At 41.7% G+C, this 14,489-nt stretch overlaps 1 protein-coding gene across 1 annotated transcript; it reads right to left on the bottom strand.

The window, feature by feature from the left end:
• Window positions 1–7,094: 7,094 nt before the first annotated feature.
• LOC119543861 (UDP-glucuronosyltransferase 1A10-like) lies at window positions 7,095–8,045 on the bottom strand. Its single transcript, XM_037848684.1, has one exon. The coding sequence runs from the start codon at window positions 8,043–8,045 to the stop codon at window positions 7,095–7,097; it is 951 nt and encodes a 316-aa protein (XP_037704612.1).
• Between the last annotated feature and the right edge of the window lie 6,444 nt (window positions 8,046–14,489).

Genomic DNA, 14,489 nt, shown 5'->3' with positions numbered 1-14,489 from the left:
TGAGGGAGAACAAATGAATGTCATCCTTGCAAGGTGTTAAAAATAGGGTGGTATTGGGGAAAAATACATCAATGCAAACTAGAGACTATAGTTAACAGAAACTTTGTATTATGCTTTCTTTAATGTAACAAAGGCAATCTACCAAAGCTAAATGCCTATGAGAGGGTAACATAAGGAAAGGGTATGGGACTCTTGGCATTGGTGATGTTGTCTGACTCTTATTTCTACTCTAGTTTAGTTCTATCTTTCCTTTCATTGCTTTTTAGCTGTCATGTTTGTTTTCTTTCTTTCTTTTCCTTTTATCTCTCTACCTTCTTTGACTCTTCCTCCTTCTTTGTGGAAGAAATAGAGATGTCCTTATACAGATAGTGGTGATGGTGGTAAATACATAAATATGTAATTATACAGGGAACATCGATTGTTTACTTAGGATGGAAAGTATGCTGGGTGAACAAAACCATCTTTAAAAAGAAAACCCGTTGATGAAGAAACCTTGAGGGCACTACATTGAGTGAAATAACTCAGACACATAAGGATAAATATTGCAGGGTCTCACTGATATGAACTAATTATAATATGAAAACACATAGACATAAAATATAAGTTAACAGGATATAGAACAAGACTAAAGAATGGGGAGCAGTTGCTTATCATGAGCAGAATGTTCAACTAGGTTGAATCTAAGTGTTTGGAAGTGGACAGAGGTGACGGTAACATGTTATTGTGAGAATAACTAACAGTGCTGAATGGTGTGTGAATGTGGTGGAAAGGGTACGCTCGGAGTCACGTATGGCATCAGAAGGAAAGTTGGAGGTTAAAAGATGGGAATGTATAACAGCGAATCTTGTTGTGGATAATGTCCATAATTAACTGGAAAAATTAGAAACTCTTTCATGAACTAGAACAAATGTATGACACTATAACTAAAAGCTAATAATAGAGGGGTATATACAGAAAAAAATATACCTATTGCAAATGATGTACTACAGTTAACAGTATTTTAACATTCGTTCATCAACAGTAACAAATATGCTATGCCAGTACTATGAGCCAATAATGGAGAGGGGGTGGTTAGGGGTAGGGGAGGAATTGAGTTTTCCTTTTTGTCTTTATTTCTTTTCTGGAGTAATGAAAATGTTCTAAAAATTGGAAAAAAAAATAATTGTGATGGATGCACAGCTGTATGATGGTACCATGGGCAACTGATTGTGCACTTTGGATCTTTGGATAATTGTATGGTATGTGAACAATCTCAATAAAATCAAGACAGCTGGATTTGGCCCAAGGGCTGTAGTGTTGTGAGCCCTGTAACAGATCATGATAAAAAACAAAATGTCACCTTGTCCCCAGACGTCCTGCTCCCTGTCTCCCATCCAGGTTCTGGTCAGTGTCATCCCAAGGAGACTCTTCCTGATCCACCCATGATCACCTCACCCCCTTATTTTCCTTCCTCACATTCACCAGCATCTAACCTGTTGTTACTACTATGTGACTTCCCCAACCAGAACAGCAGCACCTGCAGGACAGGGCAATATCTAGTCTCTAGGGTTCATCAGCCTCTAGAACAACACCCGTCACACAGTTGGCTCTTTATAAATGTCTGCTGAATGTATGAAGCAAGGTTGGCTTGCCTGTACGTTTTACTCCCACATACACTTTCTTTTTTCATTCCCATTTCAAGTTGTGATGATTCATGCATGAGATAGGAACGTTTAAAGGGCCACGTGTTCTTATTTGAGATAAAGCTGGTCCATGATACTATTCCATGCAATTTGTACATTGCCTTTAGAAAATTAAAATGGGAGAATTTCAAGTCCAGCCAGCACGTGGTCAGAGCCCTGAACTAGGCTCCACCTCCAGCCCCGCCCCTCACCACTTGGGGTGGGGGACACCCACCTCCTGAGTATCTGGTTTCTCAACCGAGACCCAGGAGGGAGGGTCATGCCCACTCGTCTACTGCGGGGGGAGGTCCCAGAAGATGGTGGATGTGGGAACCAGGCTGTCCCAGTGAGAGGAGGATCCTGGAAGTTCTGAACGGACTTGCCCAGAGCTAGTCACGCACAGCTGAACTGTCACGCGAGGCCCAGCCCCAACCCAGTCGCGCAGGAGGCATGCAGAGGCCAGGGGAAGACAAGAAGCCTGAGGAACTGGGGTTCAGCTCCACCCCAGCACGGGACTCGCCCCAGGATTGCAGCCAACACGCAAACACATCGTTCAAGGTTGTGGGAAGACTCTGCTCAGCCCAGGCCCGGGCGGCTCCCCGGGGGCTCCTCCCCAGGAGGGCGGCGCCAGCAGGGACTTCTGCTTACAAGGGTCAGAGAGAGGAGGGGGGAGCAGCTAGACAGCAACAAGACCCCAGCCCGGTCGCAGGGGGAGCACGGGGCGGTGCCACCCCTCAGGGGCCAGGAGGGGAGGAGGGGCTCTGAGGACAGGGCCTGGGAGCATGGCTGAGCCAGCCTGCAGAGGAAGGAGAACAAGAGGGGCTTCACACCCGGGATTCCTCCTGCTGGTCCCCCACTTGGATGAGGACCGTGGCCTGGGTTCTGCTAGCATAGCCCTGTTCTGGTCTTTGTGTAGCTAAACAAGAGGCAGAAAGGAACCCAGGGCTTGGCTGGGGTCAGTGCTTGTTCCCATGGGTACAAAGGGACATAAATCAGAGGCAGGAGAAGAAGGAAAGGGGAAATGCCACTTTGCCTAATATGGCCAGAGAGATGCCCTGCAAACTAAGAGGGACTTAGAACACATTTCTCTTTCTCCTTACTAAGCTGATGGTACTCTGTTCCTAAGTGTTTGTGTGTGTGTGTGTGTACATGTGTGTACATGTGTGCACATGTGTTTGTGTGTATGTGGTTCTATTCTGGACAAAAGGACTAGGAACCTGGCATGGCTACCAGTAACATGATGGGGAGATCCTAAAGGGGACCCACCCTGGAGGTCTGGCCTGTCCCACACGTCACTTTGGGACTTGGGGTATCCTCAGTGTGGTGCGAGGCCTAAAGTTAAGGTTCAGTATCATGTGTCCCTTGACATCTGGTGAACCAGGAGGGCCTCCGGTGTCCTAACTGCTAGTTCCCCTCCCCCTCTGTCTCCACAGAGAAGTTCCCCCCGCCAAACTCCTTCTTTTCAAAGAGACCAGGCACCAGGTCTGCTATCCCCAAGAAGCAGGCTTCAGTCCCCTGCCAGCCCACAGAATTATTCAGACAAGCCAATGACATCCCACCATCACCTGATGAAGGGACAAACAAAATGCGGTCTAACCAAACCATGGAATATTCTTCTGCCATAACAAGAAATGAGGTACTGATACATGCTTGAAAATATTATGTGCTAAGTGAAAGAAGCTAGTCACAAAAGATCACCTATAATTCCATTTGTATGAAATGTCCAGGATAGGTGAATCCATAGAGGCAGAAAGTAGATCAATGGTTTCAGGGGCTGGGGGCAGGGAGGAAGTGGGGAGTGACTGCTTAACGAGTAGGGGGTTTCCATTCGGGATGATGAAAATGTTCTGGAACCAGATAGTGGTGACAGGTGTACCACCTTGTGAGTGTACTACAAAGCATAGAATTGTATGCTTTTAAAGGTGTATTTATGATACCTGAATTATATATTAATTTTTAAAATAAAGGATATCTGGGTTTGAATCCTGGATCCTCTGCTTACCAATGGCATAACCTTGGGCAAAACGCTCAACCTCTCTGTGCCTCAGTTGCATCATCTGCAGGGCGAGGTCAACATCAGTGCCTATCTAGGATAGCACCTGGCACATGACAAGCATTTGACACACATTTGCTTAAATTTTAACATTTCTGCCCAGCCTGTCCCACAAGTGTCTTTCTACACCTAGTGGAAACGTCCACATCTGTAGATGGAGAAGTCTAACATGAAGCCAGTGCCCTTCTTTCTTGGAAAACAACCTTCTGAGGCCAAAACACACTACGCCAACTGTGTTTTCATTCATTTAGTAAATGTGCTCCCAGCACCAGGCTGGGAACCGGAGGTACGGCAATGGAAAGCAAATGTGGTTCCTGCCCTTATAGAGTTTATGGAGGTGAAGCAAATTTATTAATTACCATTGTCATAACTGCTTAAAAAAGAAAAGAGGGGCGGATCCCAGGCATCATGAGAGCCAATAATTGGCGTGTGTGACCTTTGACCTTATCTGGGGATCATGGAAAGTTTCCAGGAAGTTCCATTTACATCAAAATTGAAAGGACAGGTGAATTATTTAGCTCAGCTGTGAAAAAGTATTTCAGGGAGACAAACAGCAGGTATGAGGACCCTCAGGTATAATGGAAAATGTTGGTTTGAGAAATTGGAAGCTGGCAGTGTGTCTGGAACATAAAGAGGTAAAAGGGATGAGGTTGGAGGTAGGCAGGGGCTAGATCACACACAGCTTTGTATTCTGCATTAAGGACTTAGTACACCTGATCCATACCTAAAAACTTGGGCTAAAGCTTGTTCTATCTGCCCCATGCTTTGTCATGCTGGTCCCAGTTCCATCAGGACTGCTGGGAAGTCAAGGAAGGCATGCGTCAATGATACTACATTCTCAGATCAATCTTAGTTCCACTAAAAACAGATATGGGGTGTCTCCTGTGTGATGCAACACAAAGCAGTTAGCACAATGTCCCTAAAGTGGTCTTGTCAAAAAGGCTGACCCTGAATCCATCAGACCTACACCAACTTCCAGTTTATAGGGACAAGTTGAACACCACCACATCAGACAACCTAGTTCTACAGCTAGTCATGGCATATTAAAAAGAGAGAAACCATTAGAGATTAACAGAGGATTAGAAGAAATAGTAGAATATGGGAAACATGCTTGTATCTTGATTCAAAACAACCAACAGTTAAAAGATATTTTTTTGCTCTCTTTTTTAATTGCAGTAAAATAGGCATAACAAAAAATTCACCATTTTAATGTGTACAAGTCAGCAGTACCTTCACGATGTTATACAACCATCATTACTATCTAGTTCCAGAATGTTTCCACTACCTCAAAAGGAAACCCCACACCCATTAAATAGTCACTCTCCATTTCCCTTGCCCCCACATCCTGTCAACCACTCATTTGCTTTCTGTCTTTGTGGATTTGCATATTCTGGACATTTCATAAAAATGCAATCATACAGTATGTAGCCTTTTGTGTCTGGCCTCTTTGGCTTAGCATAATGTTTTCAAGGTTCAACCACGTTGTCCTTTAATTATCAATAACCAGTTCAAAATAGAAATGGGGAAAATGCCCTGTTCACAATGGTTTGAAAAATAATAAAATGCCCATGAATAAATTTAAATAAGAAAAATGAAAGACTTCCAAAATTGTTAAATTTTACTGTCAGTTTCTGAGACTGAATAAAGAGAAATACCATTATGCATGATATTTCTATAAATCTACAACTTCTCAAATTAAAAAAAGAGAGAGATACTATATTCCTGGATGGGGGACTTAGTGAAAGGATGTCAACTTTTCTCAAGTTAATAAAAACATGTCATGTAATACTAACAAATTCCTAATTATTTGTTTTTATTTTCTGGAACTAGACAAAACAATTTCAACTTTTTTGAAGGAGAATTATGTGAACTGCCAAGAACATTTAGAAAAAAGAGCAATGAGTATGGGACTTGCCTTACCAGATATTAAAACTTACTACAAAGCCACTCTATTCAAAACAGTATGGTCCTGGTACAAGAATAGATAAATAGAGTAGTGGAACACAACCAAGAGTTCAGAAGCAGATACAAATAAATATGGAAATGTAAACTATGATAAAAATGCATTTCAAGTCAATGGGCGAATAATGGATTTTTAATTAAATGGTGTTGGAACAATTAATTATCCACTTTTAAAAAAATAAAGTTGGATTCTTACGTAATTGTGCAGATTAAAGTTCTCATGGTAAAAAAAATAAAATGATTGATACTGGAAGAATTAAAGCATTGAAACAAAAATAGAGAAAATGTTTATGTAGGTTTGGACAGATGCCAAAAAGTATAAAATACAGACCATTAAGGAGAAAGTTGGCCAATTTGATTACCCAAAAATGAAAATTACATGTGATGAGAGATACCAAAAGATGAAGAATCAGCCAAGAAAAAACTTCTAGCAGCACATAGAAAATGCTAATGCTTAAAAGGCTTAAGCCAGTTAGTTGTAAAAAGACACACAGCCTGAGAAAAAATTATTAAAGAATGTGACCACATAATGCATGGAAAAGGAAATACACACAACCAAGATATCTACAAAAATAGGAAATGAAAATTGAAAGTGCTTTGGAGAATTTTTGCTCATAAAATTGCACAAAATTTAAGATAGACATTATCTAGAGCTGGAGAGGATATAGGAAAAACTAGACCTGTCAAACATCATTAATCAAATCATGAGGTTGCTCCAGATTTTGAAAGCATTTTCTCAGGTTTATGGAGGTGTAATAGATATATACCATTTGACCCAGTGACCCTGCACCTAGCACTCTAAACTACTGAAATAACAGCCAGATATGGAAATAAACGAATATAAAGAAAGGATTTAAATTTGTTTGATACAGTCTTGTTTACAAGAGGAAAAAGTGGAAGACCAAACACCTATCAGCACTGACTGACTGAGTAAACTGTGATGCATCTCAAGGAAAGAATTCTGTGCAACAATTCAAAAGGAGGCAATAATTCAGTCCACTTGGAGCGTAAAGATGTCTGTGATTTATTGGCAAGTGAAAGTGCAAAGTGTTCAGCCTGATCCTAGATTTTTTATTTGAATAAAATGGGTGTGAAATTTACATTATAAATGCAGATATAAATATATATATGAAATAATTTCCAAAAAATTGGAAAAAGATACGAGCATTTTCATATGTGGGGGGCTGGCATAGGATTAGCAAGAAGAGAAATTTCACTTCTGACTGTATTTTTCAGTATTTTTCAAATCAAAGCATTAAAAAACACAGCCTGGAAAGTCATCAGTTATACACCCATACATATCAGAGAGGACCACTTTACGAAATTTATGAAACCACAGTTAAATGAATTGGCACAAAATAATTCATTAAACCAGAAGGAGATTACAAATGTGATGAGTGTAAATGACAAATCACAGTTCAGGTAAGGAGTTCTATTTTATTTTTATTATTTGTTTCTGCATTTTTATGTCCTAAGCCAGTTTTTTTTAAAATGCTGAAGGAGAGGTTGCTCACCTTTGTCAATGGCTTTCCTGGGAGGCAGTTGATTCCGCCAATGAAGACCATGTTGGGCATCACAGGTTTGGGGTATTCTAAAACGAAGTCGTTTCGTAACAACCAAATCGAGACTGGGCTGTGGAGATCATAGGCCGTGACAGGTGTCTGGAGAACCTCAGAGGCAATTTCTAAAGCATATTTGAAAAAACGGTGGCAAAATAAATGCTCCATCAAGAGAGCGATGTAGTTCCATACTCTGTCCTTGAAAGTCATGACATCTGGGAACCTCGAGAGACCTCGGGGAACATAAGAAGTAGGACTAGGGCACTGTGTTCCTTCTTCAAAGTAATGACAAAATGATCCCCTGCTGAAGACCACGGATGGGAGTGAAAAATACTTGGCAATGATGAAGCCACACATATCAAAAGGATCCAGAAACACGGCATCAAAAGCACTGTCTTTTAAGTATTCTACCAATTTTGTGTCATTAAACAAACTCCTGCAGTGTGAAAATATGTATTTAAAAACATCACTGAGTGGATTCATGAAGAAAGAAAATCCACCTGATTCCCGAGTTTTCCAATGAGAGTTGGAGAAAATCATGAACTCGCGATTCAAATCCTCCAGCGTGTAAGAAGTTGGGTAAGTCTTGACTGTACAGTTGAGTGATGTGTGCAGGTGCCAACTCACCTCTGGTACAAGCAGGACCACCTCGTGTCCTCTGTGGTGGAGCTTCTCCACCACTGAACGCATGGTGAACCAGTGGCTCCCATCCATGGGGACCACCAGCAGCTTACCGGCCTCGGCAAAGCCAGATGCTAGCAGGAGACACACACACAGAGGAAGAGGACTGGCAAAAATTGCAGGAGCCATTGTGTTAGCTGTCGCCCAGAGCAACCTGGCTGCTCCAGTTCTAAGCTGTCAGCGGAAGAAATGCAGCCTCAAAACCTGCCCCAGGAGAGGGTGTGTCTTCACACGCTCATAAAGAGAATTACACCCATTGCCAATGATTTACTCATAAGAACAATCACAAATGAGAAGTATTCGCTGAGACATCTCATTTTTTCAAGTAAGAACACGTTTTGCTCCTTGCTCTGGCCAGAGGTCACACATGGCACTGCAATGTAGGTGTAGAAAGGAATGACTATGCCAATCTTACTTAGTAAGTAAAAACATTGGAATAAAGCTCATAGTTTCAGAATTTGTCCCAAAGCTTTCTGGCAGTGGAATTGTTCATAAAGCATCTCTGAAATGCACAGGTGTTACAAAAGCTCTGAGGCCCCTGAAATGCTAAAATAAGATTGAAGACCCCGTAGGCCATTCAGGGATTCAGTGGAATGTGACTGTCATCTTTTTAAATCACTTTCCCCAGATAGGTCACATGAGGGGTGGCCGATGCCTACCAGAAGCACCTGCTAAGACTCTTCTCCCTGTCCTCTGTGCTTCCACATTCCCCATTTAGACCTCTGCTACTCAGGGGTAAAAAACCCAATATTGTCTTGATGTCAATTCTACACAATCCCAACCAAAATCCCAGCAGGCTTTTTTTTTTTTTTTTTTTTATTCATTACATTTTTATTGTAATGTAAAAAACTGGAAACAACCCAAATGTCCATCAGCAGGTGAATGGATGAACATACTGTGATCTTTCCAACTGATGGAACGCGTCTCGGCAGTAAAAAGGAATGAACTATGGACACATTCATAACAGGGTGACTCTCAGAATAATGTTGCTGAATAAAATAAGCCAGACACACAAAAAAAGCCCATACTGTTTAATTCCATCTAAATCTAGATGATAATTCTAGAAAACACAAACTAAACCATCATAGGACTTGCCCTTCGGAAGATGTTACTGCAAGGGAGAGACTAGGCCTGTCTATAATTGTGCCTAAGCGGCTCCTCCCAGGTGCCTCTTTGTTGCTCAGATGTGGCCCTCTCTCTCCAGCTAAGCCAACTTGAAAGGTGAAATCACTGCCCTCTCCCCTACGTGGGATCTGACTCCCAGGGGTGTAAATCTCCCTGGCAACATGGGATATGACTCCTGGGGAGGAATCTGGACCCACCATTGTGGGATGGAGAATGTCTTCTTGACCAAAAGGGGGATGTGAAATGAAATGAAATAAGTTTCAGTGGCTGAGAGATTCCAAAAGAAGCCAAGAAGTCACTCTAGTGGGCACTCTTATGCACAATATAGACAACCCTTTTTAGGGTCTAATGTATCGGAATAGCTAGCGGTGAATACATGAAACTATCAAACTACAACCCAGAACCCTTGAATCTTGAAGACTGTTGTATAAAAATGTAGCGGATGAGGGGTGACGATGTTATTGGGAAAGCCACGCTTTGTCCAGTGTATGGATGGATGAGTAGAAAAACGGGGGCAAAAAAAAAAAAAAAAAAAACAGTGTTCTTTTTTTTACTTTAATTGTTCTTTTTCACTTTAATTTTTATTCTTATTACTTTTGTATGTGTGGTAATGAAAATGTTCAAAAATTAATTTTGGTGATGGATGCACAACTATATGATGGTACTGTGAACAACTGAGTGTAAGCTTTGTATGACTGCATGGTATGTGAATATATCTCAATAAAACTGAATTATTAAAAAAGAAAAAAGCAGATCAGTGGTTGCTTGGGGAGGAGGGAGTGGGGAGGAAAATGTGATGGAGAGGGGCAGGATGGGAGGATTCCAAAGGGGTCACAAGGAAACTTTGGGAGGTGATCAGTTATCTTGACAATGGTCATGGTTTCACTGGTGTTGACCTACGTCAAAATCTATCAAATTGTAAACTGCACATAGGTGCACTTTACTGTCTGCCAGCTTACATCACTGAAGCTGTGAATTAAACACTGTTAATTAATCAATAGCTGTACAAGTTTCATTTGATTCTAGTATTCCAGAATATTGTCTTGTCCTTCCCACTTCGGCAACCACTGGCCCACACCATGTAAAGATTGCATAGATGGGTTGTGGAGGCTGGTGCAAGGTGAACAGGTGGTTGAAGTCAGTGGCTTTCAAAGTATTTGGGCCAGGAGTCAGAGTAATAATTTACATATGCCATCACAACTCAGTGCACCAACATGTATCCATATATCCAGAGTGTCCTCAAAACAACCATTAGCTGACTCTGATCTTTTCTATCCAATCCAATTCTATTCTGTTTTATTTCTTTACATTTGTTTCTCCTCTCAATGCTGATTTCAACCCCCTGAGCAGATTTCATAACCCAAGAATAAAATATGACCTTCATTTAAAAATTACTGATTTAAAGCACTGGATGGAGATTGCATAACAAATAGATAAAGAAATATAGCATCGATGAGGAAACAAATAAAAAATATCAAATAAAACACAATTTTTGCAGTCCAGGGTCCTGGTTTATTTTTGTCGTTGTTGTTGTTTATTTATTTATTTATTTATTTATTTATTTATTTATTTATTTTATTTTTTAATCTCCAACCAACCATTTGGGGCAGGTATCCTGGCATAGTTGCAAAAATAACCATGAACCTCAAAAGAGCCTCAAAGAATTAAGACTCAGCTCAGACCTGACTAATTCTAGGAAATGGTGCCCTGACCATTTGATATGAGTTGGTAATGAGGGAGCCTGTATCCTACAGAACAAACAGGCAGACATGAAAGATATGAGAGTCAGAGGGGGACACCTGCCCTGGATCTAAGAGAAGAAGAGTCATAGCCAGTGAGGTAATCCAACAGATGGGTGACAAAGCGAGTGAACTACAAAAATACCTGTCCTGAACTTGTGTGTGTACGGAAAAAAAAAAAAAATCGCTGTTGCTTCACTTCTGCCCTCCAATTAGAGACAACAATATCTCTTGTGACCCACCCTAACCAGAAACACACAGGGAAGGAAATTCTGGGAAACAAAATTTATCCTCACCCAGTTGACAATCAGAAAGCCACCAAACAACCTATCAAGTCTTTCCCTATCTCCTAAATGGATCTGTTCCCTTTTCTCTACTTCCTCTGACACCACTCTATCCTAAAGCACCGTCATCTTTTGCCTGGATTCCAGGAATAGCCTCCCAACCAGTCTTTCTACTTTCTCTCCTGCCATGCACTCATCAGCCAGAAGGATTTTTTTCAAGCGTAAATCACCATGCCATCTCTTGCTTAACACTATCTAATGTCTTCCCATCGCACTTAGGAAATACCCCAACTCCTTTCCTTCACCAAAAGGCCCTGTGTGATTCTAGCTCCCACCTACCTCTCTAACTTATCTCCCACCTGTTCCCTCCACTCAGCCACATGGGCCTCCTTCCTGGAATATGCTGCCCATTCCTTTCCCACCTTGGAATCTTTGAATCTGCTGGTGCCTCTGCTTGGAGTGGTCTTTCCTTGATTCTTCTCATTCCTTTTCACTCATTAGCTCTCCTCCAAGAAGTCTACGCTGAAGCCAACATCAGAAATGGCTTCCTCTCCCATCCTTGCTATTTATTCCATGATTTCCCTCAAATCACATATCCCGATTTATAGTTATCATCTAGCTTCTTTGTTAGTTCCCCCACTAAAAAGTAAGCTGCACACACCAACTTTGTCAGCCACATTCAATATTGTATCTCCAGCATCTAGACCTGTGCCTGCCACTTAGTAGATGCCTGTTATATATTTATTGAATGAATGAATGGACAAATAAAGAGCAGCTCATCCCTCTCTCCCAGAGCACTGCTGAAACCTCGGTCTGGGTCACTGTCTCATCTGTCTCCTGTCCAGCTCTTTTTCTTTGATGGAGCTGCTTCTGCACCCCCCGCCCATGTGTCTGGCTTCTCACTGTCCCACGCCATGATCAGCCCCTGGCAGTAACCAGGGCTCCGGCACTCATTTCAGGGACACTTCAGTCTCCTTGCCAACAGCTGTTGCATTTTTAACACATAGACTTTACCTGCTTTACTTCTCTTGCCCTAGCTCTTATTACTAGTTGAAATCCTCCACAAATGTAAATCTGCAAGAACAACTGTTCCTGACACTGCAGATACACTTCCTCTGAATGCCCAGCCTTTGGAGTTGGGGGGGGGGGGGCATTAAGATCCAGGAATGCTGTGATGAGAAGGGTTTTATGGACTCCTCTGAAATTTAACAAAAAAATAATATTCTGGGGAGTCTCTCCCCATTACTCTGAAGTGGCCCTCTTTAAATAGCATCCACATCTGGAGGTTAAAACTTCCTACCAGCTGCCACACTGGGTTTTTGCTGTTTAACTTATTTATTATAGGTTGCGCATGCAAGGAAAGAATATCACACCATGATACTTACCTCACTGCATTTTTTATGCTTTTTTAAAAAATTAATAGACTATTTTTAGAGCAGTTTTAGGTTTACAAAAATTCAAAGAGCAAATATAGAGAGTTCCCATTTTCCCCTCTCTCCGGCATGCAACTTCCTCTATTATTAACCTCATGCATTAGTGAGGGACATTTATTGCCGTTAATGAACCAATATCAATACCATATCATTAACTAAAGTCCATAGTTTACATTAGGTCTATGGCTTTTGACAAATGCATAATGTCATGTATCTACCATTACAGTGTCATACGGGATAGTATCAGTGCCCTAAAAATGCCCCATGGTCCAACTATTCACCCCTCCCTCACTGGCTCTGAACCCCAGGCAACCATTGATTCATTCATTGTCTTTTTTTAATCTCTCTCTTCTTCACTCACTTTGAGCTTCTCAAGGTAGTGCTTGTGTCCCAGTTAAGAATTGAATTCAGCTACAAGCAACAAAGGCCCCACTAAAGAGTGGCTTAAATTACAGGATACTTTTTCTTTTGCAGGAAAGAAGTTGAGAGGCAGAGTCCAGGGCCAGTGTGGTGGTTCTCTGATGTCTTCAGATATCTAGGATCCTTCTGTCTCTATGGTGAGATCTGCCTCCTTGTCCTCTTACTGGCTGCCAGAGCTCCAGTCATCACATCTACATCTCAGGTGGAAAAGAAGGAGCGGCAAAGGGCAAAATGACCAGCAGCTCCTTTTAAAAAACTTTCCCAGAAGCCCCACCCAATAGCTTCTGCTTAATGACACCTACCTAACACGGGGGGGGGGGGTTGTTTAATTAATTCAACCAAGTATGCTCATGTATATCAAAGTACTTACAATAGTTCCTGCCCCCCCAGTCGGCATTAGGTGTTAGCCCTCATTATTATTTATAGGCTAGAGCTGTGTCCCATGGCCACCCCAAGCTGAAAGGGAGCTTCATCCCCTATAAATTCGGGTGGTCTGTTAAGAAGGAGAGATGGCAGATTGCGTGGGCAGACAGCAGTGCCTGCTACAGTCTCTGCCTCAGTCATTGCCAAATAAATGAGAGATGCTGAAAACATATTTGTAGAAAGAAAGAGGAAGAGGAGAGAGGAGAGCAGGGAGGAAAAGATGAAGGATGACAGGCTTGCACGCAGTTTGCTTGACTTTAGAGAGGTCGGATAGAATCAGGGGGTAAGAGCCCAGGCCCTGAAGCCAGACCGCCAGAGTTCAAATCTGGATCACTTGCTGTGTAACCAGGGAAAAAATCTTTCATGTGCCAGTACCTTGTTTTCTTCATCTCTAAAATGGGAATGATGCCAGTTCCCACCTCATGGGATTGTTATGAGAATTAAGTGAGATAGTGCTTGGAAAGCCTCTACATCTGCCTAGAACACAGCAAATGCTCACAACTTGTTTTTAATGCTTTAATTAAACCAACTAGCCTAATTAACAAAGATCAACACTCTTTTAAATTCAATTAATTTAATTAATATGATTAATAATCATTCTTGTGTGGCATCTCACATGGTGGGACTACTTGGGTGAAACCATCATGGGTCCAGAGTCTGGCCAACAGCTTTATAGGTTCCAATCCAATTTTTGGTGGAGCAAATGAAATGGAGAATTAAAAAATTCATTGTACATTACAAAGCCATATATTGGTATTATTAAGGATAATGCAATGGGTATTTGTTAGTGTCAACTGGTGCAGGGGCTGTAAGAGCAAATAAAGCACGACCCTTGACTTGTGTTCAACAAAGTGAACCCAGCCAACAAGTGATCAGATCTGACTATGCCAGAGACGTGCTACAAGAGATGCACACATTATCCTGAAGGCCTACAGAAAGAAAAGATCATATCTTATTTCGAGAGACCTGGGATATTTTTATGGATGAGCTCAAGTTTGAGATGGGCTTTTGTGCTGAAGAGGACTGAAGGGAGGATGTGGAAGAAGAGACAGCCCTTGCAGAGGGGACAACATGAACAAAATCACAGAGGCAAGGAGGTAAATGGCACATTTGGAACTACTTTGGTTGGACAACTGGTAAGAAATATGT

This window comes from Choloepus didactylus, chromosome 9 (assembly GCF_015220235.1).
Source record: "Choloepus didactylus isolate mChoDid1 chromosome 9, mChoDid1.pri, whole genome shotgun sequence".
Classification (NCBI taxonomy): domain Eukaryota; kingdom Metazoa; phylum Chordata; class Mammalia; order Pilosa; family Megalonychidae; genus Choloepus; species Choloepus didactylus.
Note: the sequence above shows the minus strand (reverse complement) of the source record. Positions and strands in the feature narration are given on the sequence as shown.

What these genes read in the sequence shown, in the direction of transcription:
- LOC119543861 (XM_037848684.1), bottom strand. Translation starts at nt 8,045, where the DNA reads ATGGCTCCTGCAATTTTTGCCAGTCCTCTTCCTCTGTGTGTGTGTCTC.